Source organism: Lissotriton helveticus, chromosome 6, assembly GCF_964261635.1.
Source record: "Lissotriton helveticus chromosome 6, aLisHel1.1, whole genome shotgun sequence".
Taxonomy (NCBI): domain Eukaryota; kingdom Metazoa; phylum Chordata; class Amphibia; order Caudata; family Salamandridae; genus Lissotriton; species Lissotriton helveticus.
Window position 1 is genome coordinate 8,490,497 of NC_136067.1, and position 25,859 is coordinate 8,516,355.

Below are 25,859 nucleotides of genomic sequence, written 5' to 3' on the forward strand. Positions count from 1 at the left end.
TTCTAATACCTACAGACAATACGACAGCCATGCATTATATAAACAAGGAAGGTTGCACCAGATCTTGACTTTTGTCTCAAGAAACCCAGATAATCTGGGAATGGGCAACCCAGCAGCGGGTATCACTCAAGGCGGAGCACCTTCCAGACCTTCTCAACAAGGCAGCAGACACGCTGAGCAGATTAAAATCAGTCAGCCACGAATGGGAACTGGACCAGTCCACTCTTCAGAAGGTCTTTCACAGTTGGGGCAGGCCTTCCATATATCTCTTTGCCACGCTGGAGAACAAGAAATGCCAATTTTAAGCAAGCAGGCTTCACCATCCGGGATCGTTGGGGAAAGCGCTTTCGATGGCCTGGTCAGGAGCATTTATTTATGCTTTTCCCCCCATTCCTCTGATCCCCAGGCTTCTCAGGAAGCTCTAAGCGGAACCCTGCAAGATAATCCTAATAGCTCCTGCGTGGCCCCAACAGTTTTGGTTCACAGAACTGTACCTTCTCTCCCTGGCATCCAGATCCGCAATCTCTGCAGCTCTCAGCATGGCTCCTGAGATTCACTGACAGAATATCAACGACTAGAATATCGACATCAAAAATATCGGAGGTGAAATATCGACGTCAAAAATATCGAAGTCCTGTCTACATTAAGGCAAGTGCAAAAATATCAAGAAAAAATATATTGTTGTAAAAAATATCGTTGTAAAGAATATAGTTTTTTCTTAATGTTTAAAAATAATATAAAATTAAATAAATAATACATATTAAAATAAACATAGTTAAAAATGTATTTCAAATTATGAGTAATACATATAATTAAAAAAAATAAACATATATATAATGTAATATAACTACTTACTTAATATTTACAATGAGTTACTCTAATAACTTATAAATTGTTAAAACATATTTTATCAATTATAAATACATACATACACATACAACAATAATATAAATAAAAATATCAAAACTGTATATAACAAAGTTTAAAAAATAATTTTTAATAAATTAGACTCTACATTAACTAAAACAATAAATATTGGATAGCGTGGGGTAAAAATTACTATTCCAACTCCAGAGGGTGCAACAGTAGGGAAAGTGTTGGATAGCGTAGGGGTTACCATTACTATTCCAACTCCAGAGGGTGCAACAGTAGGGAAACTGTTTGATAGCATAGGCGTTAAAATTACTATTCAAATCCAAAGGGTGCAACAGTAGGGAAAGAGTTGGATAGCATAGGGGTCAAAACAACTTGCTAGTTTTTAAAATAATATTTGTTTTGTAAAAAAATAACAATTTAATTATTAAATTACATCAAATTAATTAACAATACCAAGAAAGAATTAAAAAAAATATAATTAACAATTAATAATTAATTAACAATTAAAAGAAATACATACAATTAAATTATAATTATTAGAAAATTCTTAACAAATAATAAAATAAAACATAAGAAAATCAATACCAAAAAACAATAATTAGCAATTAATAATTAACAATAATTTATTGATTAACACAAATACATTTTAAACAATCAAATTTAATTAGCAATTCATAATTAATAAACAATTCATTAAAAAAAGATGTATTAAACATGTATTACCAATTAATAATTAACAATAATTTAATTACCAATACTCAACACTCAACAAATATTAACTTAATTACAATTAAATTGTTTTGTAAGCACTGTGTGTTTTTAAACTCCCTGTTTATATACACTAAAGACACATCTCATCCAGGCGTGTCTGCCTTGTACTTTTTCATAAAAGTTTTCCTAGGCCTACAAAAGACGGGGATATGGGCTAAAGCGCTAAGATCACAAATATTACAAAAGTGAGTAACTTACTCCATGAATGAAGAATGTGCCCGGTTGGAGTATGCTCACACAATGATGTGTATCTGGGGAAAGGATATCATGAATGCTGGAGTGTGAAGTTGAGAAGCGATGCTGGGCCCGATTCACAGAACAAACTTAAGACAAAATCCTAAACTTACTACCATTTTTGTATTTACAGAAGGCACTTACTCATTTTGGTATTCACAGAAGGTACTTACTCATTTCGGTATTCACAGAAGTTAGGAGTCCTAACTTTAGGACTCCTAAATGCCTTCTGTGAATACTGAAAGTCTTAAAGTTAGTATTTTTCTCAGTTTAGAGTAGTATACTGAGGGGTCGATTCCGATTCGGGAAAAAAACGTCCGTACGATTCGTATCCGGAGCCCTCTCCGTACGAATCGTAAAAATGCCGTACGACCCGACGAGTACGATCCGGACCGGGGTATGAGGACGCGATTCGTACGGTCTATGTCAGGTAAGGGCGATTCGTACGGTAAAGCACACAATCACATATACTCCGTATGGTCCGTACACCCCATGATTGCGGGGGTACGAATCGTACTTCATCGTACATACGGGGGACGTTGCAGGGTACGATTCGTACGGGAAAAACACTCCGAACGGCTATTCGGAGCGTTTTTTTCCGAATCGGAATCAACCCCTATAGGTGTGTGCCTTGCGAAAGGGAGTTATAGATTATAGCTAGCTCATGGCACTTACTCATTTTGGTATTCACAGAAGGCACTTACTCATTTCGGTATTCACAGAAGTTAGGAGTCCTAACTTTAGGACTCCTAAATGCCTTCTGTGAATACTGAAAGTCTTAAAGTTAGAATTTTTCTCAGTTTAGGAGTAGTATACTGAGGGGTCGATTCCGATTCGGGAAAAAAAACGTCCGTACGATTCGTGAAAATGCCGTACGACCAGACGAGTACGATCCGGACCGGGGTATGAGGACGCGATTCGTACGGTCTATGTCAGGTAAGGGCGATTCGTACGGTAAAGCACACAATCACATACACTCCGTATGGTCCGTACACCCCATGATCGCGGGGGTACGGTCCGTACCCCTGCGATCGCAGGGTGTACGCACTGTACACTCAGAGAACATGGGGTACGGTCCGTACACCCCATGATCGCGGGGTACGGTGCGTACACCCCATGATCGCAGGGGTACGCACAGTACCCCTGCGATCATGGGGTGTACGCACTGTACCCGGTGGGGGGGGGGGGTGTTCCGTACCTGTTTCGAGGCGAACTCTGCTTTTACGACTGTTTTCAGCTCCCGTAGAAAAAAGGTCGTACGGTGCATACCCGACACGAATCGTACTTGCTGGGTCGGAAAAACCCGCCACGAACCATACGGATGTCGCGTACAGCAGGTTCCGGGGGAGATTCGTACGGGGATTTGAGTCGTACGGTCTCTGTACGATTCGTACGGAATCCAGCTCCTGGAACGAATCGTATTTCATCGTACATACGAGGGACGTTGCAGGGTACGATTCGTACGGGAAAAACGCTCCGAACGGCTATTCGGAGCGTTTTTTTCCAAATCGGAATCGACCCCTATATGTGTGTGCCCTGCGAAAGGGAGTTATAGATTATAGCTAGCTCATGGCATTTGCATGTGATAGAATTTAAGAAGAGTAATCTTGTGTACTTTTGTGAAAAGTATATAATACATTTTATAAGACAACATTTTCCAGTTTTAATCCATTAAAACAAGCCAGTCTGTTGCTACAATGATTATTTTTTTCCTACGTGCAAAAATCATTGTTTCTCTTCATAATGTCTTTCTGGTTAATTTTATGTTGTACTTTTTCAGGTAGTGAAGGTGGGAATCGTAGAACAATCGTTCAGTGCTTCAGGTACTTCTGTCTATGTATCTTTGTTGGAGTCTTTTTATGAACTAATTATACCGAGGGGCAGATTTATCATTGTATTACCACTGATCAATTTACGGCGTATTCCTGCCTTTACCCTGCCCAGGAGGACAATGTGCTGCCTTGCACCCACGTAGGCACCCTTGCTCCATGATGCAAGGGTGTTTGCATTGTTATCAGGATTGTTTTTGTGCAGGAAGGGGTACCTTCCTGCACAAAAACAACCCCTTGAGGCTATTTCGTCACATAGAAAGACGAAAAAACAAGGAGAAATAAACATATTTCTCCTCGTTACACCTCGTCTGGGGAGCCGTAGTTTTTTTGACGCATTCCCAGGTCTACCACGTATGGTAAATCTGAGAATACGTCAAAATCCATGGGTTTTACATGGGAACACGCACGCTCCACCCACTGAATGCCTGTTTGGAGCAGAGTAACGCCGCGCAGCGATTTGTGCTGTGTTACTGTGGATTTATCAAGCCAGTCAGGGCCACAAAAGGGGTCCTTGGGCGGCTTGACAAATCACATCTTAAGCGATGCGTCGTTTCTGAACCCCATGCATGGTGCAAAAGCGATGCGTCCCTTTGATAAATATGCCCTAAACGTCTCGATTGAGGGCAATACTTGTCTTGTATTAAAGTGAAGAGTTTGAGCCTATCATGTAAAATCCATGGCTGACGTCCGCACCTGTGTCTCCAGAGACTGTCATTGTGCGAGTGATCTAGAAGATCTAACTTCATAGCTGCTGTCGTCGGCCGCTGAACGTTCGGAGCACTACCTGGCTGGTGATGCGAATGTTCAACGGCCGACGCGGCCCCGCCCACTCTTTGGAACTGCCAGCAGAGCGTTAAAGATGGTCCTTGGCTGCACTTGTAAATCAAAGTACCAGTATGTGAGAATGTGCCTCTTTATTGTTGACACATGTCTGCTGTGTGTACTCAAGTGCACCATCTCAGGACCCCTCTGCCTTACACCACTGTCTGTCCCTCTTTTCTCTCTTGTTCCCCCTTAGTGGACTCTGATGACGCAAGTGTCTACAGTCCATCGTTACTGAGTTCCGCAGCTAGCTTAACAGGAGGGTCCACCTACTCCAAGGAGGCCTTTGGCACGCCGCCCCCTTCTCCTTCCGTGAGCAGTGGGCTCAGCACAGTGAGGTAAGACATTCTCTTGCTTTACTTTGTATATAATTACCTTCTGTTTATTTATTGGTCATTTTTACTTAACCAAACAGCAGAACAGAAACAAACTTCAAATGAAAAACGTACTTCTTTTTTTTTTTTTTTTTTTTTAAACCTTTATTGAAACATGCAAGTTGGTACATGCGCAGGCCCACAACCACAAGGGCCGGCCGCAATCAAATCAAAGAAACCATGAGTCGGACAAAAATCAATGAAAAAGGATAAACAGCACGACCACCACACGTGGCTATGGGCACCCCAGGGCAAGAGGATACATTAGGTTTTCGTTTTTTAAGTATTATGAAGAAGTGGAGGCGGCTATCTCAAAGACGTCACACCATTCGGTGTAAAAAGAAGAGATGAGGGGGGACGTACCCCGCAAAGCAATCAAAATCAGGTGAGAACCCACACAGCAATGCGAACAATATGGTCGCCGAGGCAGCCACAGAGCAACAGGCGATACGGCAGCAAGCAATGTAGCAGAGAACCATCTTAAAAACCCACCCTCTAATGACAGAAAGGCTTAGGCAAGTGGAGACGCCCGATAGAAAAAGGAGAAGAGTTAAAAGAAACCGCCAACCCTACTGGAGAGATAGAGTACCCTCCAAGAACAGACAGAAAAGAGAAAAGGACCATAGAACAAAACAAACTAAAACAACAAACCCTCCCCACACCCCCCACCCTGCACACCCTTAATGGCTACGGCCAACCCCACTAACAGCGTGCCTGTCGCCCAGGAACTGCCCCACAGAAGGGAAAATATAAAGTGGAGGAGGAGAGCGACAAACACACTCCCGGACACCCTTACCCTCCGCCATTGGCTACCTCCCCCAAGCATATCAACCAACCATTAGATGCAAGAATCAAGCGTCCAGCTGGGGAGGACATCAACCAAGACCACCCACCTCCCGTTGAGAGCACAGGCAAGTTCAAATCCGCATTAAGACACCTGTCGCCAAGTGACAACAATTACGAGGGAAAAAGACAGCAGTCCGTTCGAGGCAGTGGTGACGTGTCAAAGCAGGATACCAGATGAAGTCAGCCCTGGCCAGTGCGACTCCACGAATAGCCCCATGTCCTCCGAAGCACGAGAGGCAGGAGACAGTCAAGATGTCCACGGAGGTGTGGGGCAGCGAAATCCGAACAAAGACCAGGCACAAAATGGCGGCGTCCACAGAACCAGCAGGGCAAGATGGAACAGTAATGCCGATTGCTCCAATAGTCTCGGAAGGATGTTCTACTGCAACCAGGACCATAGGCAGCGAAGGTCCGCCAGGCAGGGAGCACGTTGGAAAAACCATTGGTATTTGCGGGTGCAGCATGAATCGGGCCAAAAGAATCCAAATGAGCCAAGGCAGGCCGCCGCTCGGGAACCTCAGAACGATGGGTCAAATCCTCCACCGGAATCAAAGGATGTCGGACACATGTCACAGGGTCGTCGTCCGGTCTCAGGCAAATGTTTTCCAGCTTCTCCGCGAGTCGGTCGTACGTGACGGTAAGCCGGGTACGGAGCGCCCCTATGGCGGCCATGATGGACCCCAACAATGGTGCGCCATCCGTCCCCTCCATCCCCCGGGCCACAGGGACGAAGCAGGACTCGAGCCCCGGACTCACTTCCGAGGCTCTAGGCACACACGGAGCAGATGCAAACTGCGGGCGCTCTCACCACTGGCAAACACTACACCGTCTTCAGCCGCGGGGGACAGCCCTTCGACCCCATCTCCCCAGCAAGGTCTCTGGGCAGCGTCCCCGGACCGCGGTTCAGGATGATCGCCGTCCGTCACGATAACGTATCCTCGTCACCAATTAAGGACTGGAGTGCGATGCAAAGTAAGTTGGGGGACCGGACTAGACCCCGGACTCACAGCCGCTGTTGTTCGATTGCAACCCGGGCGGGCAGGAAATCGAGGTCCTGGCAGCAGCCCTGGAGTAGGCCCAAAACAAAACTCGACAGAACTCTGTCACCCAAGCAGTTAGGAAAACCGGGAGTGCACCAACGGTGTCAGGCAGACTTCACGCATTCAGCGCCCGGTGGTGGTACAGGATAAGTAGCAGGATATACGAGCCGCCGGCGGAGGTCGACGGAGCCGGGAGCTTACGCGGCCATCTTGGATCGTTGCGTAGCTCCTCAACCTACTTCTTTTTTGATTAAAGATGTAATTGTCTAGTGTGCACAGCAACAATCACTGCAAAACGGTTACATGCAATAAAAAGGAAACAAAAATGCTCCATCTAAAAACACTTCACATTCAAAATGAAACATAATTTCATAATCTGATAGAGACTTCTAGCCACAGATTTCTTACCTTAGAATTTCCCCAGGCGTCAGACTGGATTCGGAATGTTTTTCGTGAGCCGGACTCCTGCTCGCCGGTAGGTGTGTCGATCGGCTCTGCATCCGTCTTAGGTTTAGTCCTCCCTGGAAGTGGTGTTGCGGTACCTATGTATGTGCCACCCAGGTACGCTAACGTCAGTTCTTTTCTTCCGCACCAGCCATAGCTGATCTGAATCAAGAGCTACCCCTCCGTCAGTCTTTGACTTCATTTTTTCAATGTTTTGTCAACTGTTTTGAGGTTTTACCTCCCAGTGTGTTGAGGGTGTCATTGCGCAAGTCTGGATTCTAACCCTGCAGAGCCTATCGCTGTCTGCTTTCGGTAATGGACCCGTACCTCGTCTGTCTGAGCTGTTTGAAGCACGACCATGGCCCAAAGTTGTGCTTAGGATACCACCTCTGTGAAAAAGAGCAAACTATGGACTGGTGTGAGGAACTAGGTGAAGGCAGTGGCCTGGATACGTCTCCAGATGCTGGCTTGCTTTCTCCCTCTACAGTGGTTTCGGAGGAGGAAGCTTCCTGTGTAGTGGTGGTAAGCAGGGCAGCTGAGGTCCTTGATCTTCAGCTACCCTCGGTGGCAGTCAAGACTAACATCTTGACAGAGGTGCTGCAACCGTGAGCCTCCACATCTGAACCCCTGCTCCATTCCATGATGCCCTCACGGACGTCCTTTTGGGTACTTGGTCCAAACCCAGCAGATTTTCAGACGCTTTTCATCTCGAGTGGAGGCATACAGGCCTCCTGTATGCCTTTCCGCCCATACCACTCCTGCCCAGAGTTCTCAAGAAGCTCAAGACTGACCGGGCTCAAGTTATCCTTGTATTTTTTAGAAAAAACAATGGTTTCTGGTGGCCTAAAAACGTCCTTGAGTAGTAAGGTATAGTTATGTTATTTGAATCAATCTTGGGAGAAAGGCTTTTCTGTAGGGTAACATATAAAAAGATACTTTATTTTGTTTTTTGAAGACATATGTTTCAGGTTCTCACATTGGTGACAAAGTGCATAGGGTGACTGAGTGAAAAATTACAATAAAACTATATTCAAATGTCACACAAACAAGGATGTATTCCACAAAAAATATATACAGTAAGGCGGGGGAATTTCCTTGGTTGGGTCGACGGCGTTTCGATCTAGATAATTTAAGATCATCATCAGGACATGGTGAGCTTTTCTGAAACAATATTAGAGAATGGGGTAATTTTAGTACTATGTCCCTACACAAATAAATTCTTAGCATAGTGATTAAGGGCCAGATGTAGGTAGGCGTTTACCGGGTGGTAACGGCCAAATTCGGCCATTACCGACCGGTAAAAGCAATTTGACATGTAGGGCCCTGTATTTTACAGACTCGGTAAATTTACCGATAGGTAAATTTACCGAGTATGTAAAATACCGAGTCGGTATCATTACGGATTCCGAAAAATTGGTATGTAGGTGGGACTCTTCTGAGTCCCACAAGCAGTACAAAATCGGTATTTTACCATCAAATACTATTTGATGGTAAAATACCGATTCTGGTGTGCATGCACATGTGTGCATGCACACCTATGCCATATGACAGGCAGACCTGCCCTTAGGGCAGGTATGCCTGCCACATGGCACCCGAGCCTCTTTTGGGGGTGCCAGAGTGTGTCAAAGTGACACCCCCTGCACCCTTGTGACAGTCGGTATTTTCCGATGCGGTAAATACCGACCGGTAAATGGCCAATCAATCCTATGGGCTTCAAAGCCCATAGGAATGAATGGGCATTAACTGGTCGGTATTTACCGCATCGGAAAATACCGACTGTTTCCGATTCGGTAATTGCACATCTGCATTTACCTACATCTCGGTACTTTTATTTTACCACTTCTGAAATACCGAGTCGGTATGATGCGGTATTTAAGAGGTGGTAAAATAAAATGTACCTACATCTGGCCCTTAGTGCTCCCAGTGGCATATAAACTTTGAGACATGCACTTTGTTCATAGTTTGATTGGGTTGGTAACCGTGAACTAACGCGCTTTTGTGCCTATTCAATTGAATTTAGGTAAAGGTACATGCGTGGTCGCGCGCTCTCTTTGAGATGAACGGGGCTTACTTAAATTGATTGATTAATTAGATTGCTCAGTCGGTTGATCTGAGAACGTGGGAGACAAAAAAGAGAGGGGGGTTGTTAATGCAGCCTATACCTACAAGGCTACACTGTCCAGTACTTCAACTAGAAAAGCAAAGGATATTCCACCAATATCACATTGAACACAATCTGCTAAATTTCACACAAAGAGAAACTTCCCCTTCACAAAATCCTTGGAATGATAGAGAGGAAGGGATGGACAGACAAGCCCCCATAGGCTGCCATTATGTGTCTGGAAAAGGGATACCGTGCCTTTAAGGAACTTTCCAGAGACCCTGGGTATCCCAAGATGAATATAAAAGAGAATGGTGTGCATCCCAGCACTTTTTGAACATTCTTTGGGCAGGCGCCAAGTGGGGAGCGGAGGCTTGCGTGGTTGCCGCGTCAATGTGATCGTGTAGGCGTCATGGTCGGACAGGACCCTACCCAGATTTTCGGTTTCCTGTATCTTGGGCAAAAAGGGGGAGGAGCAGAGGAAACAGTCCAAGCGGACCCTAAGATTGTTCTGGATCGATTGGAATGAATAGAGTCGAAGGTCCGGATATCTTCACCTTTTTACATATCCCTCATTCTACCCATGGACTACGTCAGCTACACACGTCTTTTGATTCCTTCCAGACATCCCTTCAAAATGCTTACAGTATGGATTGTAGGGCACCTCTATGTTTCCTGGTGCAAAAGGTATGCTGAATGCAGAGGTATTGGCAAAGACCAAGGTTTGCAAAATGTGAATATTAAATGGATTGCACAGAGAGACTTAAAGTGACACCAATTGATGCCTTTGATTAAAACCTTTTTGCATCTCCAACCCCCTGACCTCAAGATTGTGCACTGTGGTGGCAATGACCTAGGCACATTGACCGGGGATGGGCTGGAAATGCTAATGAAGGATACCTTTGCACAGTTGATGTTGCTTTTGCCTGCGAACGGTCTTTGTATATTCTAATATATGCCAAAGACAGAAATGGAAGTGGTCAAATCAATTCTGTCCACAGATTGAGAAAGCTAGGAAGAATGTCTATAAAGATGTTTCTGCTCACCTCTAAGATCATAGATTGGGGTCCATCTATAACAACAGTCTACGTTCTGATATGGATCACATCTACAGAAGTGATGGAGTACACTTCACAGATCAAGGGTATAGAGTGTTTCCCAACACCCTCATCCGCACTTACATGTAGCTCCAACATAGTCATAATAAAAACAAGGGCTCTTTTTAGAGCCACTCTATAACCCAGAACTCACCCGGGCCATTTTAGTCCCGGGTGAGTTCTGGGTTATAGCCAGGTCCCGGGGGCCTGGCCACAATGTTTGGGAACCGCTGGGGGAGCCCAAATGCCCCCGCGGTCCCTGCCGACTCCCCGCCTCCTGCAGGAGCAGGCATTGCTTATCATGAGAGAAAATTTCCTCCTCTCGCTGCCATAAAGCGAAACAGGAGTTTGCTATGGCAGGGCAGGACATTGTTGCAACTGGTCCTCGAGGCTGGCGATCCCCAGGTCAAATTTAAAGCCCCGGGAAAATCGTGGTCCCCACCCAGGACAGTGTCGGGGAGGCTTGAGCCCCTCCACACTTAAATTTTACGTATAGCCCTCGGGAGGTGGTGCTCTCTGGGGCGGAGGAGGGGCCACGTGACCCCCGCATAGCATTATATTTGCCCCAGGGAGGTGGCGGTCCCCGTGACAGAAGTAGCCCCCCCCCCCATCGTAACTGAACATTACTCTTGCGACCTTGCCCACCCGGGGGCTTAATTAAACAAAGCGTGTGACACCACTCTTCTTTTTTTTTTTTTCTTTTTTCATCGGGATTTGCTGACCCTTCTCAACTCCTGCCTGAAAATATTTTTAAAAATGCTTTTTTTGACCTTCAGGGTCCCTGTGGCACCCTCTGAGCAGGCCTAGGGTTCAAAGTGTCCCTAACCTGTCCCTTTTCTTCTTTTTTCACCTTTTTTCTTGTGACTCGGTTCAACTGAGTCCCAAGATGGCAGACAACAATTTCTGGTTTGAACTGTTAACAGCCAATCAGAGTCTCATGATCTGGCGGGCTCACGTATTCACCCGCCAAAAATATTTTTTTGTCCTTTGAGATCCCTGTGGCACCCCCTGAGCAGTCCTAGGGGGTCAAGAGTGTTCCTACCCTGCCTCTTTTCTTCTTTTTTTACCTTTTTTCTTGCGACTTGTTTCAACCGAGTCACAAGATGGCTGCCAATACTTCCTAGGTTGAAGTGTTGTCAGATAATCGGAAACAAGCTCGAGATCGGGAGGGTTCAGCCAATCAGATCTCACAATTCTCAAATATCGATATCTGTAAATGTTTAAGTTTCTCAAAAACTACTGAACGGATTTACACCATCTAAACAAAAGAGTGCTTTCAGGACCAAAAGCTACCTTTTTGCCAAATTTACTGTAATTCCGTTCAGCAGTTCGGGCTGTAGCCGTGTCTAAAATTTCCTATGGAAATGAACATAGAGAAAACATGTTTTGGGATCCCCTTTTTTCTTGGCCCACACTTGACTAATCACACCAAAACTTTCAAGACAGGAGCTAACCAAGCAGCCCATTAGTTTTGAAAATATTGCGAAGATTCGTCTAACTGCGCAGAAGATATTGGCAAATGAAAAAACACTTTTTGAATAGAAACAAGGTCCTAACTATAACTACCTACTGGCGACCGTCAGTAGGTAATATATATATTTTTATATTACCTACTGGCGGTCGCCAGTAGGTAGTTATAGTTCGAACCTATTTTCCATAGGAAATTTGTTTTTTGTTTTGCCAATAACTTTGGCGCCGTTTGACGAATCTTCGTGACATTTTCAAGAAAGATGGGCCGCTCTGGTCAGCTCCTGTCTTGAAAGGTTCGGGGTGATTCATCAAGCGGGGGCCGAAAAATAATAGGGGTCCCAAAACGCGTTTTCCCCGTGTTAATTTCCCTAGGAACTTTAGACAAAGCTACAGCCCGAACTGCTGAACGGGATTACACCAAATTTGGCAAAAAGGTAGCCCTTGGTTCAGGAAGAGCCCCTTTTTTTAAATGATTTAAATTCGTTCAGTAGTTGCAAAGCAATTAAAAAAATAAAACCTTTGTTTTCTGAGCACGTAGGAGGAATCGCGACTCCTCCTGGGCATGAGCTTCACTCTGATTGGCTGCCAACACTCCAAACCAGTAAGTGTTGGCAGCCATCTTGTGACTCGGTAACCGAGCCACAAGAAAAGAGTAAAAAAAAGGTGAAAAACAAGAAAAGGCCTGCTCAGGGGGTCCCACAAGGACCCCAAAGGCCAAAAAAAGCATATTTGTAAATAACTTTGGCCGAATTCTTGCTGGGTTACGCAAATCCGGACAAAATTATACCAAAAAAAAATGAAGTGTGGTCTTCAGTGCTTCGTTTGTTAAAAAGCCCCCAGGCGGGCCAGGTCCCGGGGGCAATACTATTTGGTGTGGGGGTCCCCACAGCCCTGGGGACCGACACGTCCTCTGGCTCTATGATTTATGTGTGGGGGGCATGCCGCCCACCCGCAGCTCCGGGGAATGCCACTTCCCCAGACCATAATTAAAATAAGGGTGGGGTGGCATCGCTGCCCACCCCCCTCAAGCCACGGGGACCACCACCTCCCCGGGATATCAATACATTAGGGTGGGGCGGCCGTGCCCGGGGGCCACCACCTTCCCGAGACTTTAAATATAAAGAAAGGGGGCCGCGTGGCCCCCCTCCTGGAGCCCTTGATGGCCCTGGGGCCCATCACCCCCCAGGGCCGACTTTTACAATGATTTTTGCTATGGCAGAGCGGCAGCACGGCTCCTGCCCTGTCAATGAAGTCAGTGAGTAATAGAAGAGAAAGATGAGTTGTGGCTGATTAATATAACGTGATGTAGTGCTCTTAAGAGGTGAGCCTTCAACACTTTCCTAAACTGAAACAGTGTTGGGTTGGTCCTGATGGATACAAGGATACTGTTCCAGATCCTGGGTGCACAGGCGAAAAGGGCCTGCTGTATTGTGTTTTTTTCTTTCTTACCCTTCGTAGTCTGCACTCAGATGGTGTCCTGGCTGCGGTTGTGCAGAGGACCACCAGAAATGATGAGCTTGTCTGCAAGTAAGATGCCTTTGTAGATAATGCGACGAGTTTTGAAGATGGTGAAGACCGGCAAGGGGAGCAAATCTGGATGAGCTGTTGTGATCGTATTTCTCCAGGGTGAGATGTGCTGTGGCTTGTAGGACGCCCCTAATGGGTGTTGAGTTGAGTCTAGGAGGCTATGGAGTGAGGCATTACCACCACCCACATGCAAATGTACAAGGGCTTCAACAGCACTTTTATAGTCACTTTCTGGAAGAAATGCTTTCACTTTCTTTAGACGAAGGAGCAGGTACCAGGCCACCGTTAGTGTGTTTTTTGGCGATATGTTTCTTGAAGGTGAAGTTGGCATCAAATGTGAATCTAAGGGGCATATTAGCAACGGCCAGCGATAATTATCGCTGGCCATGCATAGCGATAATTAGATTATCGCAGGCTATCTCTGCTTTTTATCGCCCTGGTAGCGCGTAATTAACAACGCATTACTCCAGGGCGATAAAAATTCGACAGATAGCAAGGTTATCTCCCTTTTCCAGGGAACATCGCTGGTTTTCCAGCGATGTTCCCTGCAAAAGGGCGATAACCTTGCTGATACGACCCACAGGGTCGTATCCACACAATCCACCCCCTGTGTTAAGGGTGGCTAAGTCAAGAATTTAGCAGACGTTAGTTCGTTTTTGGAGAAAACAGCAGTTTTCTCCAAAAACTAAAGTCTGCTAAAATGCTAGGGCATCCCTGCTGATAGCGCCAAGCCACGCTATTGATGTCCTGACATGTAGTGTATGTCAGGAACGCCCACTTTGCATCTCATTAGAGATGCAAAGGTAGGCGGTAGTGCAAAAGGGTGCTAACATGTGATTATGTATGTTAGCACCCTCTTGTAAATAGAGCGATATTTTTATCTCCGCTTTTTTGGCTTTTTAAGCCAAAAAAGCGAAGATTAGGCCATTGTTTATATGCCCCTAAGTGACTTGGCATTGGGGATAGTTGGTATTCGAAGCCATCGGGATGCATGTGATTGAGTCAGGTTTGTACTGTTTCTTGTTCATTGCTCTTAGCAAGGAACAGGAATTCTGTCCTGGTTGGATTGAGCTTCAGGAAGGCGCTGGACGTCCAGGTCGGGATGATATACAGACAGTGTTTGAGGCGTTGGATGTCTGAAGGAGAGGAGACTTTCACGCAGAGCTGTGAGTCATCGGCATGTTAGTGAATCTTGATATTCTTTTCTGTGAGTAGAGCCTCAAGGTGTTCCATGTAGAGGGTTAAGAAGAGAGGGGGCATTAAGGAACTCTGGAGGACTCCACAGTAAGGGTGGGCAGAATTAGCATAATCGCGTTACGCAAATCTCCGCGAAATGGTAAAAAATCTCTGCGGACACGCAGAAATTCCGCGAACACGCGGAATTGCTTGTTCGCGATGCTTTTTTACTGTTCGCAATTGCTGTTTGCATGCTCGGGGGGAAATATCACGCGAACACGCATTTGAGAACGCGAACAAGCAAAACATTTCGCTAAGCCGCGGAACGCAGAGTTTTGTGCAATTTCGCGCTCTCTGCGGAACGCGAAATTACCCAAATTCCGCAAATTCCACAAACGGAACGGAATTTACCGCCCAGACCTACTCCACAGGTGATGGGATCTTTTGTGACCTGGAGGGGCCCAGGTGGACAAACTGATGTTGACTGTAAATTTAGTTAGTGATCCAGTGGAGGACATTGTGGGTGAATCCCAGGTGTACGCAAGAGTGGGATGGTCCACTGAGTCAGAGGTGACGGAGAGGTCCCACAATATCAGGAGGCAGGGGTCACCTTCATCTGTGGGCCAGAAGTTGAAATGTAGAGGTATCTGAAGCCAGACTGGTAGTTGTGCAAGGAGATGGTTAGCACTGAGGCTAGTAATGCAGCTAGAACTGTCACCAAGAAAACACAACTACTTTTGACTTGTGCAGTCTCTCAGCACCTGTCTCTTGCACTGAACAATGAAAGTAATCAGAAGTTCACGCCGATGAACACGACTATAGGTAAAGGCAGGCATCTAAACTGCGGCTTAATTAATTGTAGGTCACTCATTAAACACCACTTTGAGATTTCTTGTGCGGTTGAAGACTCGGATCTCGATATGTTGTTTTTAACGGAGACCTGGACTAACAATAACTCGGCAGTTGAATTAGGTTTAGCATGCCCACTTGGTTATAAGTCCTGGTATAACCCAAGATTGACGGGCAGAGGGGGAGGCGTGGGGGTAATTTTTAAGGAGGAATGGAATTGTGTTCCCCTAGCGCTGGATGAAATTAGTGGAATTGAGTTGATGGGATTCACTTTACAAGGAACTAAGGGGAACTTACTCTCAGGCATAGTGTGTTACAGCCCCCCGGGCCAATGCAAAAATTACCAGTGCCTATATGAGAGCATTACGAACTTTGCTCTGTCTCACAAAAGAGTAATTATACTGGGGATTTTAATCTCTGGGAAACTGGAAATCTGGAGAAGCATCTGAGAGATTTACAACTGACGTGTGCGAAATTGAATTTGCAACAGTTAATACATCAGAGCACTTATCAAGGGGGCATACACTAGATTTAGTATTTGCTAGTGAGGATGAAACACTGGTAAAAGATATCCTACCCCAAACCTGGACTGATCACCATCTGGTCCTTTTTACAACTAAGGTAGGGGCTCAACGGGAAGGAGTAAGGACCGTTAGCACATACAGACTGGATAGGAGGTGGGCTAAATTGGATAGGGATATGGCGTTAGCCCTGATCGAAGAAAATGATTATCTGACCTCCACTGATTCGGTGGAGAAGAGCTACCAAAAGTACTGCAGCACCATGGTTAGGAATTTAGATCGCCTACTTCCAAGGTGCAAAATTAATAATAAGGATAAGAATTCAGCTCCCTGGTATATTGCGGAGTTAAAAGAACTCCGCCGTCTGAACAGAAAGGCAGAAAGGAGCTGGAGGAGACAGTACAAAGATGTAGATAGAAATCTTTTTAAGCTAGCCCAACTCCAATATAAAACAGCAATTGCTAAAACAAAAGCCAATTTCTATGCCACCACGATCCTGAACTCCACGAATAGCACTAAAACTCTTTTTAAAATCTATAAGGACATCACCCTGCCCCCCAGCCAATGCAACAAGACAGTTGCTTCACAACAGCTCTGTGATGACATCTCAGGCTATTTTCAGGAGAAAATGTATAATATTGTCGGGAACTTAGTCCCCCATAATATCCAGCCTTTAGACACTGAACAGAAGGAGCCAAGTATCGAGTTGAATGCTAACTCTTTATTAACCTCGTTCCAACTATTTACATAGGATTCCTTTGTTAATATGGCTCTTAGTGTTACTTCAGGATCCCCGGCTGATCCTATTCCCCACAGATACTGGAAACAATTTGGTAAAATATTATATCCTCACCTTCTTAGTATCTGCAATCAATCCCTGGAAGAAGGCATAGTGCCGGCCACATGGAAGCAAGCGATGGTCTCTCCGCTGCTAAAGAAGCCGTCGCTGGATCCCACATTACCTGCCAGCTTCAGGCCGATTTCCCTCCTCCCGTTCCCAATAAAGATCCTGGAAAAGACAGTCAGTAGAACCCTTTCTAAGCATCTAGAGGATAATCGTCTGCTGGATGCATTCTAATTTGGGTTCCGACCTGCACACGGGACGGAAACGGCATTGACCACAGTGATGGACAATCTTCGACTGCGCGCCCTCAGAGGGGACGCGTTGATTCTTGTCCTTCTAGATATGTCAGCGGCTTTCGACACTGTGAGTCATGCAGTACTGCTGCAAAGATTGTGGAACAATGGAGTGCGAGGAAGAGCCTTTGAGTGGCTACAGTCGTACCTCCAAGACCGCCAACAGATGGTGACCCTAGGCCAGTTTGCATCAGAAGCTTCTCCCGTCCCGCATGGGGTCCCACAGGGGTCTTCAGTTAGTCCCATTCTTTTTAATGTGTACCTGAAACCCCTTTTGTCCATCATTAAATCCTTTGGTATCAGCGTTATAAACTACGCGGACGATACTCTATTGATTTTTTTCCCTGGAGGGCAAGCAAGAGACCTCAGTAGAGGCCTTCCAGGAGTGCATGCGGAAAACGGCGGGCTGGCTCAGGGCCAACTCGCTCCAACCAAATGGAGGGAAAACGGAGGTGATGTACTGCTCAGCTGCAAAAATCTTAAAGCACCCCATGTCAGAATTTAGGCTTACCCCGGAAGAAGACTCTCTGAATCTGACCAACACCGTGCGTAATTTAGGAGTGCAAATGGACGCCAACCTTCAAATGGTGTCACAGGCCAACAAAACCATCCAAGTTGGCTTTAAACTAATTTGCATGCTGAGAAAGATCCTCCCGCTATTACCATGCGCCTCACGAGCCTTGGTAGTGAGGAGCTTGGTGTTGAGCAGGCTGGATTATTGCAACGCCCTGTACCTGGGTGCCCCTAAGTACTCTTTCAGGGGCTCCAAAGGGTGCAGTCGGCGGCAGCCAAGGTGGCTCTTAATAGACCATGGAGCTCCTCAACATCCTTAACACTGAGAGACCTTCACTGGTTACCAATCAAAGAACGGGTCAGTTTTAAATCACTCTGCATCGTCTTTAGGGCGGTTCATGGACAGGGTCCTCTACCACTGCAGGACAAATTTAATTGGTACGAGCCCCCTAGGCAACTGCGGTCTGCTAACACTGGCCTAGTCCAGGTCCCTAGATTTAAACGGTGTAGAATGGGAGGCAGGGCTTTCAGTGTGGCAGCTGCACAATTGTGGAATGGGCTACCTCAGGGCGGCGAGCTGTCTGCTGGAATTTAGGAAGGAATTGACCTTACTATTCCCTAGGGGCTAGTTCATTTTCTCTAATCTGGAACTATAGGATAACCGTTGATTCTTGTCTGAGCGCCAAGATACCCGTAGGGTGATAGCAGCGCTATATAAGAACACAATGCAATACAATACTACAGTAATCCTGTTGGATTTCCTTACGTTAGTCATTGTCCAGTTCATGCTGCGTTCCTTTGCTTTGATGGTGCAAAGATACCTTTATGTTCCAGGCCACATCAAGTTGTTGCTCTCGTTTCGACTACAAGCGCTGTTATTCATCTGCTTTTGCATGGTTTCACTTTTTGTATGTTTTTTGAGATATCATGTTACTGTCCTGTGGGCATGTTAACACGGAGGGATGGGAATTCGTTTTAAAAAAATTGTTTTTAGATGTCATTTTATATTTGTTGAAGTACTGTTGTATTGTAGATTTATGTTGGCCATATCTGTTAACATGTTTACTTTTGCAGCCTGAGTTAGGTGGTGATGTCTTGATTACTTGCTTTGTTTGGGTTTGTTGAACATGAAATTCCTATTGTGATGCATTTGATAAATTGTGTTGGTGCTTTGAGCCACTAATGTTCTAGATGATATTTAATGGAGTAGATGATTTGTGGAGTAGTGTGGCTCACTGGTTAGAGGCAGCAGACCCGAGAGCAGAAGTCAGCCCGGGACCAGGGTTCGATTCCCGACGCGGCAGGGTTGTGGACCTTGGTCAGCGGACTCGATAATTCTCACTTCGGTGCTTACTCTAATCAGGGATCACACTCGGCAACTCTGGGCATTAGCTTGCCTAATCTCCACAACGGCCCCACCAATTCCGGGGATGCCTGGCTCCACCTTGGGGACTCCCAGCAGGGACCATCCCACAGGGAAAGCCAGGACGGGTTCCCCAGAGTTATACAGCGCCGGGACGCCCCGTTGCTGGGGCAGCTGTGCGCTTTACAAGTATACTACATTTACATTTACATTTACATTTAATTGTGTACCTGTCAAGATCAGCGCAAGGTTTGAAGAGGGGAAAGAACCTACTTTTTTTAGCCTAATGTCTAAGTTTCAGGGGAAACTAAACACATTCAGGATAAATGGGTATAAAATTGGCTTTTGTTCGGAGGGTATGGTGCTGCGCACAGCCTCACAATCCTGTGCCAATTATGGCATCTCCTCTCATTCAGTTCTCCTGGTTGTGGAGGCGAGTTGATGGGCCTACAAGTCGATTACTGGATCACTCAAGGTCTAGAGAAGAAGAAGGATGGGGAGAAGAGGGAAGCGGGAATGAAGAATACCCTGAAGAGTAACTTCCGCTCGCTGCAGGTCAGCCGCATCCCGACTAGTGGAGAGCAGACTCCCCCGTCCACGATGGCCATGACCGTAGTCACCAAGGAGAAGAATAAGAAAGGTAAGAGCTAGCGGCTGAGTGGTGAAGCGTGGGAGGTCTTTGCGGATGGATTTGTATGACTGTAGTGCACAGCACTCTTGCTTCTTCACAGTTACATTCTTTGACTTCAGTTAGGTGGCAATCTACAACGGTTCCGGCGGCAGGGTAGGTCTGTGGCTCTACGCGTTCGAGAACGCTGGACCCAATTGGAGTCCATTTTCCCGCCTGCAACTGTTGCAAGCACTTACTTGACAACAGTTTAGATCATCAACTAGACATAGTGGTATGTAGATTTTTCACTTATCCACTTAGTGTAGATAGTAAATTCATTGATCCTGAGAAGGTGCCCAGATCTTTACGACATACAAGGCACGAAACATGTTGATCACTCGAGAGCAGGGTATACACAGCTAGATACATTATTCCTAGTCTCATTACCCCTCTCGCCCCCCCTTTTTAATCAGGCAGTTTACCTTTATAATAAATGGATTGTTAGGACTAACTGACCTATTTTAGATTCACTCCACCTTCGTTCACATCTACACATACTAGGCCCCTCACCCCCACTGCACCTACCGGCAGGAACGAAAGATCCCTGACAAAGAGCCCCGGTTCGGGTGCCCGTCAGGTATTGCAGCGCCTACCTGACGAGGGGCAGGCTCATATGATGAAGCATGACACCTAGCTTGCTGGGTGTGTGAGAGCCCTAGTTCCGATAAGGGAAATTCCCTCCCCTTCCTTTTGCACCACCAGTGGGGTTACTGCTACCCCAACCCACCTGAATGCCCGACAATCGCTCTGTCCAAGCACAGACAACGATTAATCTTGACTCCTGGCCACTCCTGGACATGAAATCTCTTACTCATCACCTCAGTAAAATTGAATCTGGATCCCCCTGTGATCTATTGCCTATTACAGTTCTGCGACAAATTGAATCGCCCTCTCTCGATTATATTCTTCAACTGCTCAATTCATCTCTTACGAATTCGACTGTTCCTCTCGACTGGAAACATGCTATGGTATTATTAAAAAAGACTAACGCTGACACCTCTCTTCCCTCCAACTTTCGCCCTATTTCACTTCTGCCTTCTCTCTCAAAAATGCTGGAGAGACATATCAATGGGCATCTGTCTAAGTTCATTGAAACTAATGGGCTTCTGCACCCTTCCCAGTCCGGTTTTCGGGCCGGCTATTCTACGGAGTCCACTCTCCTAGGGGTGACAGAAATGCTGCGTCATAAGATTGACGCAGGCGAAACCATGGCCTTGAATTACTTGACCTTAGTGCGGCCTTTGATACGGTCTCCTATACCGTACTCATTAAGGCCCTTCAATTATCGGGTGTCACCGGGGCAGCCCTAAACTGGCTTAGTTCTTTCCTCATTGGTCGCAGCTTCCAGGTCTTTTCTACTACATAAAATCAAAGCCTCATCCCTCTCCTTATGGAGTCCCCCCAGGGTTCGATCCTCAACCCCTTGCTGTTTAACATTTATGTTAAACCGCTGGCAGCTATGGTAGAGGAATCCGGTCTGTCGCTTTTCTCCTATGCCGACGATACCCAGATCCTCTTCTCTCTCTCAGCAGGTAATACCACCCAGCCCTCTGCTCTTAGATCCGGCCTCTGTAAAGTCGTGACTTTGGATGAATACCAACTTTTTAAAGCTTAATTGTGATAAGACTGAGGTCCTGATCCTGGGTAAAGATCGAGACCTTTGGGCCCCCAACATTGGCCGCCAGAGATGGGTTAGCTCCCACAACCTTCTACCCACGTGGGTGACCTTGGCTTCATCGTGGATGACGCCCTCTCCCCGCTCCCCTCTCCATGCCGACTTATTTGGAACATCTGACCTGAGCAGAGCGGTCACACCGCATTGCTCGCTCTGTGGGGCATCTAGCTTGATTTTCAAGCACTTTTAAAATGTCCTTAGTTTTTGTATTTATTTTATATTTTATTTTGTTTTCCCCTGCTTTTAATCGCCGCTCCTCATACCTGCATTCTAATTGTAAAATCACCGCGTTTTGCGGGTCCTGGGACCTTTAGTTGCTGCCCCTCGGCAGTTGGGCAGTTTGGTGGCCATATTGGATGAGGGGAAGGACGCCGGGTGTGCAGTACACGCTCTAGCGCCTAAGGACGCTCGACCTCCTCTTAAGGAAGTCATGCTGACGCGCAGCGGTCACGCGCTGCGGGACCGCCTGATCACCGCCGGAGTCACGCCAGAGTCCAGCCCGTCTGCGCCCGTCAGCGTCCCGGAGGCGAGCGGAGCAGCGGGTGGGGCCCTTTCATCTGGCCTGTCCCATCCTACTGTTAGTAGGACTACCTATACGTCATCTGAGTTATGGGCTTTGCGAAACTTTCTATGTGGTTGCCACACAGTCTTCCCGGGTCGATATAAGGGTAAGAGACGCTGCCCTGGCTGTGACTGGGTACCAGACTATGCCCCGGTCACTTTGCAGAGTAGGGAGGCGGACAGTATGAGGCATCTTTGTCTGCTTTTTAACACTAGATCTGCACGCAGGCATGCGCAGGATATTCACGATCTGCTGGCCGCTGAAAAGCCGCTGTGCCTGATGCTGACAGAGACCTGGTTTGAGGACTCGTCTAATCCTGACATAGCTATAGCAATTCCCCCCGATTACAATATTTTTAGACAAGATAGACAGGAGGGGAGGGGCTGGGGTGTGGCACTTGTGGTGAAGAAGTCTGCCACTTGCACCATCATTCCTATGGATACCATCTCAGGATCGGAAGCCCTCGCTTTTTCTATAGCGCTGTCGCCGCATCAATCCCTCAAGGGGCTCCTAGTGTATAGGCCCCCTGGACTGACAGGCTCTTTCTTTGATGAGCTTCAGTCGGCCATCTCTGTGCTGGCTCTGAGAGCGGAGCACTGCATCTTGGCGGGAGATTTTAACTTCCATATGGATGAGGGTCTGGACCCTGATGTGATCAAGCTGATGGAGATTACGGCTCCCCTTGGCCTTGCCCCTTATCTTTTTGGGCCAACGCATGTAAGGGGTCATACCTTAGATCAGGTTTTCTCCACGTCCTTCATCGAGGTCATGTCACTTCTGCCGGTGCTTTGGTCGGACCATAGCCTGGCGAAATTTTTTGTACTAGGTACCAGTAAGCCATCTAGTACCGCTCCTAGACAGCTGGGGCGAGCCTCCAGGGCCCTTCATCGGCTGACTCCAGCAATGCTGGCTCAGGCATCCTGTGATCATCCCTGCCCTTGCTCGGGTGACCTGGAGACGGATGTAGAGGCCCTGCAGGTGTGGCTCACGGATAGGCTGAACGATCTGGCCCCCGTGATGGCCCCCCGAGTAACATCGAAACGGGTTTCTGCCCCCTGGTTCACCGAAGCACTATCGGCTTCTCGTAGGCAGTGTAAGGTGGCGGAAAGAGCCTGGCGCTCCCAGTATGATCCAGCGGCCAGGCTTGCCTATAGGACCGCGGTTAAGGCCTACCATCGTGACATCCTTCTGGAGAAAAAGGGCTACTATGCAAGAAGGATAGAGGCGGCCTCTTAACTCCTGCAAGGAGATTTTTACAATTGTTAGGGAATTCACAACCGCACTAACTAATTCAACTCAGGCCGCCCCACCGGACTCTTGGGTCTCGGCTCTCGCTGATTTTTTCTCCACCAAGATCAAACTGATCCAGGACTCTTTTCCTCCGAGGGTATTTGAAGCTTCTTGGAGCTCTGAAGTTGGGTCTGGTTCGCGGCCTTTTGTGGGCCCAGTCTTGGCGGCTTTTCCACCTCTTTAGATTTCTTCTTCGTTGGCATTTATGACTAACCTTAAGTCGGGCTCGCCTCTTGACCCATGTTCGGCCAAATTCCGTGCGAAAATGGCCGATGTTATGAACCCACTGGCGAACCCGCTCCTGAATCTTTCCTTGAGTCGGGGGGTGGTTCCGCAGGCTTGGAAACAGGCGATGGTCATTCCCCTTCTCAAGAAGCCTGGTCTTGACCCGGAGGCCTTGGCCAATTATAGGCCAATCTCTCCTGGCGAAGATTCTCGAGAAGCATGTTCATATTGTGCTTTCCAATTTCCTGGAATCTTACAGTCTCCTGCACCCCACTCAATCTGGCTTCCGCTCCAATCTAAGCACCGAGACGGCGCTCTTGGAGGTGTCTGAGGCTATTAAAGAGGTGCGGGATTCGGGAGGCAAAGCCATGCTCATCATGCTGGACCTGTCGGCGGCCTTTGATACCGTTCCCCATGAGGGTCTCCTCATCAGACTCCATGAGATCGGTCTGAGGGGGACGGTGCTCAGCTGGTTTAGATCATTTTTGGCTGGCCGCCGACAAACGGTCTGGGCCCCACCCAGCTCTGCCGTGATTCCACCTTTGGGAGTCGGAGTTCCGCAGGGTTCTGTGTTGAGCCCGACGCTTTTCAACATCTTTATGACCCCTCTGGCGGCACTGGCGGAGTCTTATGGGGCCCAGATCGTATCCTATGCTGACGATACTCAGCTCCTTTTTACGTGCAGGAAAGGAGAAGAGTTTGATGGAGAGAGTATCCCTGAGTGCCTTTGGGCTGTCTTCGAATGGTTCCAGCTGAACAGCCTCAAATGCAACTCAGACAAATCTGAGGTACTCTTCTTCGGCTGCCTTCACGATCCGGACTGGCAGGAAGGGTGGCCGGTTAACATGTTTCCTCCAGCACATTCGTCCCAGTTGGCTAAGAATCTGGGAATTAAGATGGATAATGGCCTGGCGTTAAGGTCTCAGATTCTTGGTCTCGCGGGAACTTGTTTTGGCCTGCTTAGGATGCTGCGTAGGTTCTTCCCTTTACTATCAGTAGATCACAGGAAGTTGACGGTGCAGGCCTTAATCGGCTCAAGATTGGACTATTCCAACGTCCTGTATCTTGGCCTGCCGGACTACCTTCTGCAATGGCTTCAGGTGGTCCAGAACTCGGCTGCGCGGGCCATTTTTGGCCTTTATAGGCGCGCCAGAGTTTCGGGACTCCTGCAGTCGCTCCACTGGCTGCCTGTCTGGAAACGGATAGTGTTTAAGGCCTTGACCTTGGCCCATAAGGCTCTCCATGCCTCGGGGGCAAAATATCTCCAGAAGAGGCTGGTCTTTTACCACCCGACCCGATCCTTGAGGTCTGAATCCCTGTTTCTGGCGGTGGTCCCTCGAGTAAAAAAGGCCCGCATTGGGGGCCGCTCTTTTGGGCTGTTGGCACCACAGATGTGGAACACGCTGCCTTTGTCATTTCGTAGCACCTCTAATCTACTGATTTTTAGGAAGGGCCTTAAAACCTGGCTTTTTGCCCAGTAGTTCGCTTCTGTTCCCTGTATCTCCTTGCTTCAATGTGTTGTGTTACTCTGTGATGATTGTATTAAAAGCGCCGGGACACTCCATGGAGTAGTGCGCTATAAAAGACAAAAATTAACATAACATAACATAACATGCGACAGCAGGCCACTAAGGTTGCTGCCACCTGTTTCACCATTTTGAAATGGTTGAGAGAGATTGTGTGGATGCTCCCATCTCATGCCGAGCGTACCGTAGTCCAAGCCCTTGTCACCTAAACCCGCACATACTGTCCTCCACCAGTCTGATCTCACATACTGCCCTCCACCAGTCTGATCTCACATACTGCCCTCCACCAGTCTGATCTCACATACTGCCCTCCACCAGTCTCATCCCTCACATACTGTCCTCCACCCGTCTGATCTCACATACTGCCCTCCACCAGTCTGATCTCACATACTGTCCTCCACCCGTCTGATCTCACATACTGACCTCCACCAGTCTCATAGCTCACATACTGACCTCCAGCAGTCTCATTCCTCACATACTGTCCTCCACAAGTCTCGTTCCTCACATACTGTTCCCCAGCAGTTTCATGCCGCACATACTGTCCTCCACCAGTTTCATCTCTCACATACTGTCCTCCACCAGTCTCATCCTTCACATACTCTCCTCCACCAGTCTCATCCCTCACATACTGTCCTCCACCAGTCTCATCCCTCACATACTGTCCTCCACCAGTCTCATCCTTCACATACTGTCCTCCACCAGTCTCATCCCTCACATACTGTCCTCCACCAGTCTCATCCCTCACATACTGTCCTCCACAAGTCTCGTTCCTCACATACTGTTCCCCAGCAGTTTCATGCCGCACATACTGTCCTCCACCAGTTTCATCTCTCACATACTGTCCTCCACCAGTTTCATCTCTCACATACTGTCCTCCACCAGTTTCATCTCTCACATACTGTCCTCCACCAGTCTCAT

At 47.2% G+C, this 25,859-nt stretch overlaps 1 protein-coding gene across 4 annotated transcripts in view; it reads left to right on the forward strand.

Moving 5' to 3' along the window:
* LOC144762126 (phosphofurin acidic cluster sorting protein 2-like) overlaps positions 1 to 25,859 on the forward strand; it is a 642,794-nt gene that overhangs the window by 588,211 nt on the left and 28,724 nt on the right. For all 4 annotated transcript variants that reach the window (XM_078647259.1, XM_078647257.1, XM_078647258.1 and 1 more), the window contains 3 exons: positions 3,662 to 3,704; positions 4,732 to 4,873; positions 19,410 to 19,633. In XM_078647259.1, coding sequence (XP_078503385.1) covers positions 3,662 to 3,704; positions 4,732 to 4,873; positions 19,410 to 19,633 — 409 coding nt within the window. The remainder of the gene's footprint in view (positions 1 to 3,661; positions 3,705 to 4,731; positions 4,874 to 19,409; positions 19,634 to 25,859) is intronic.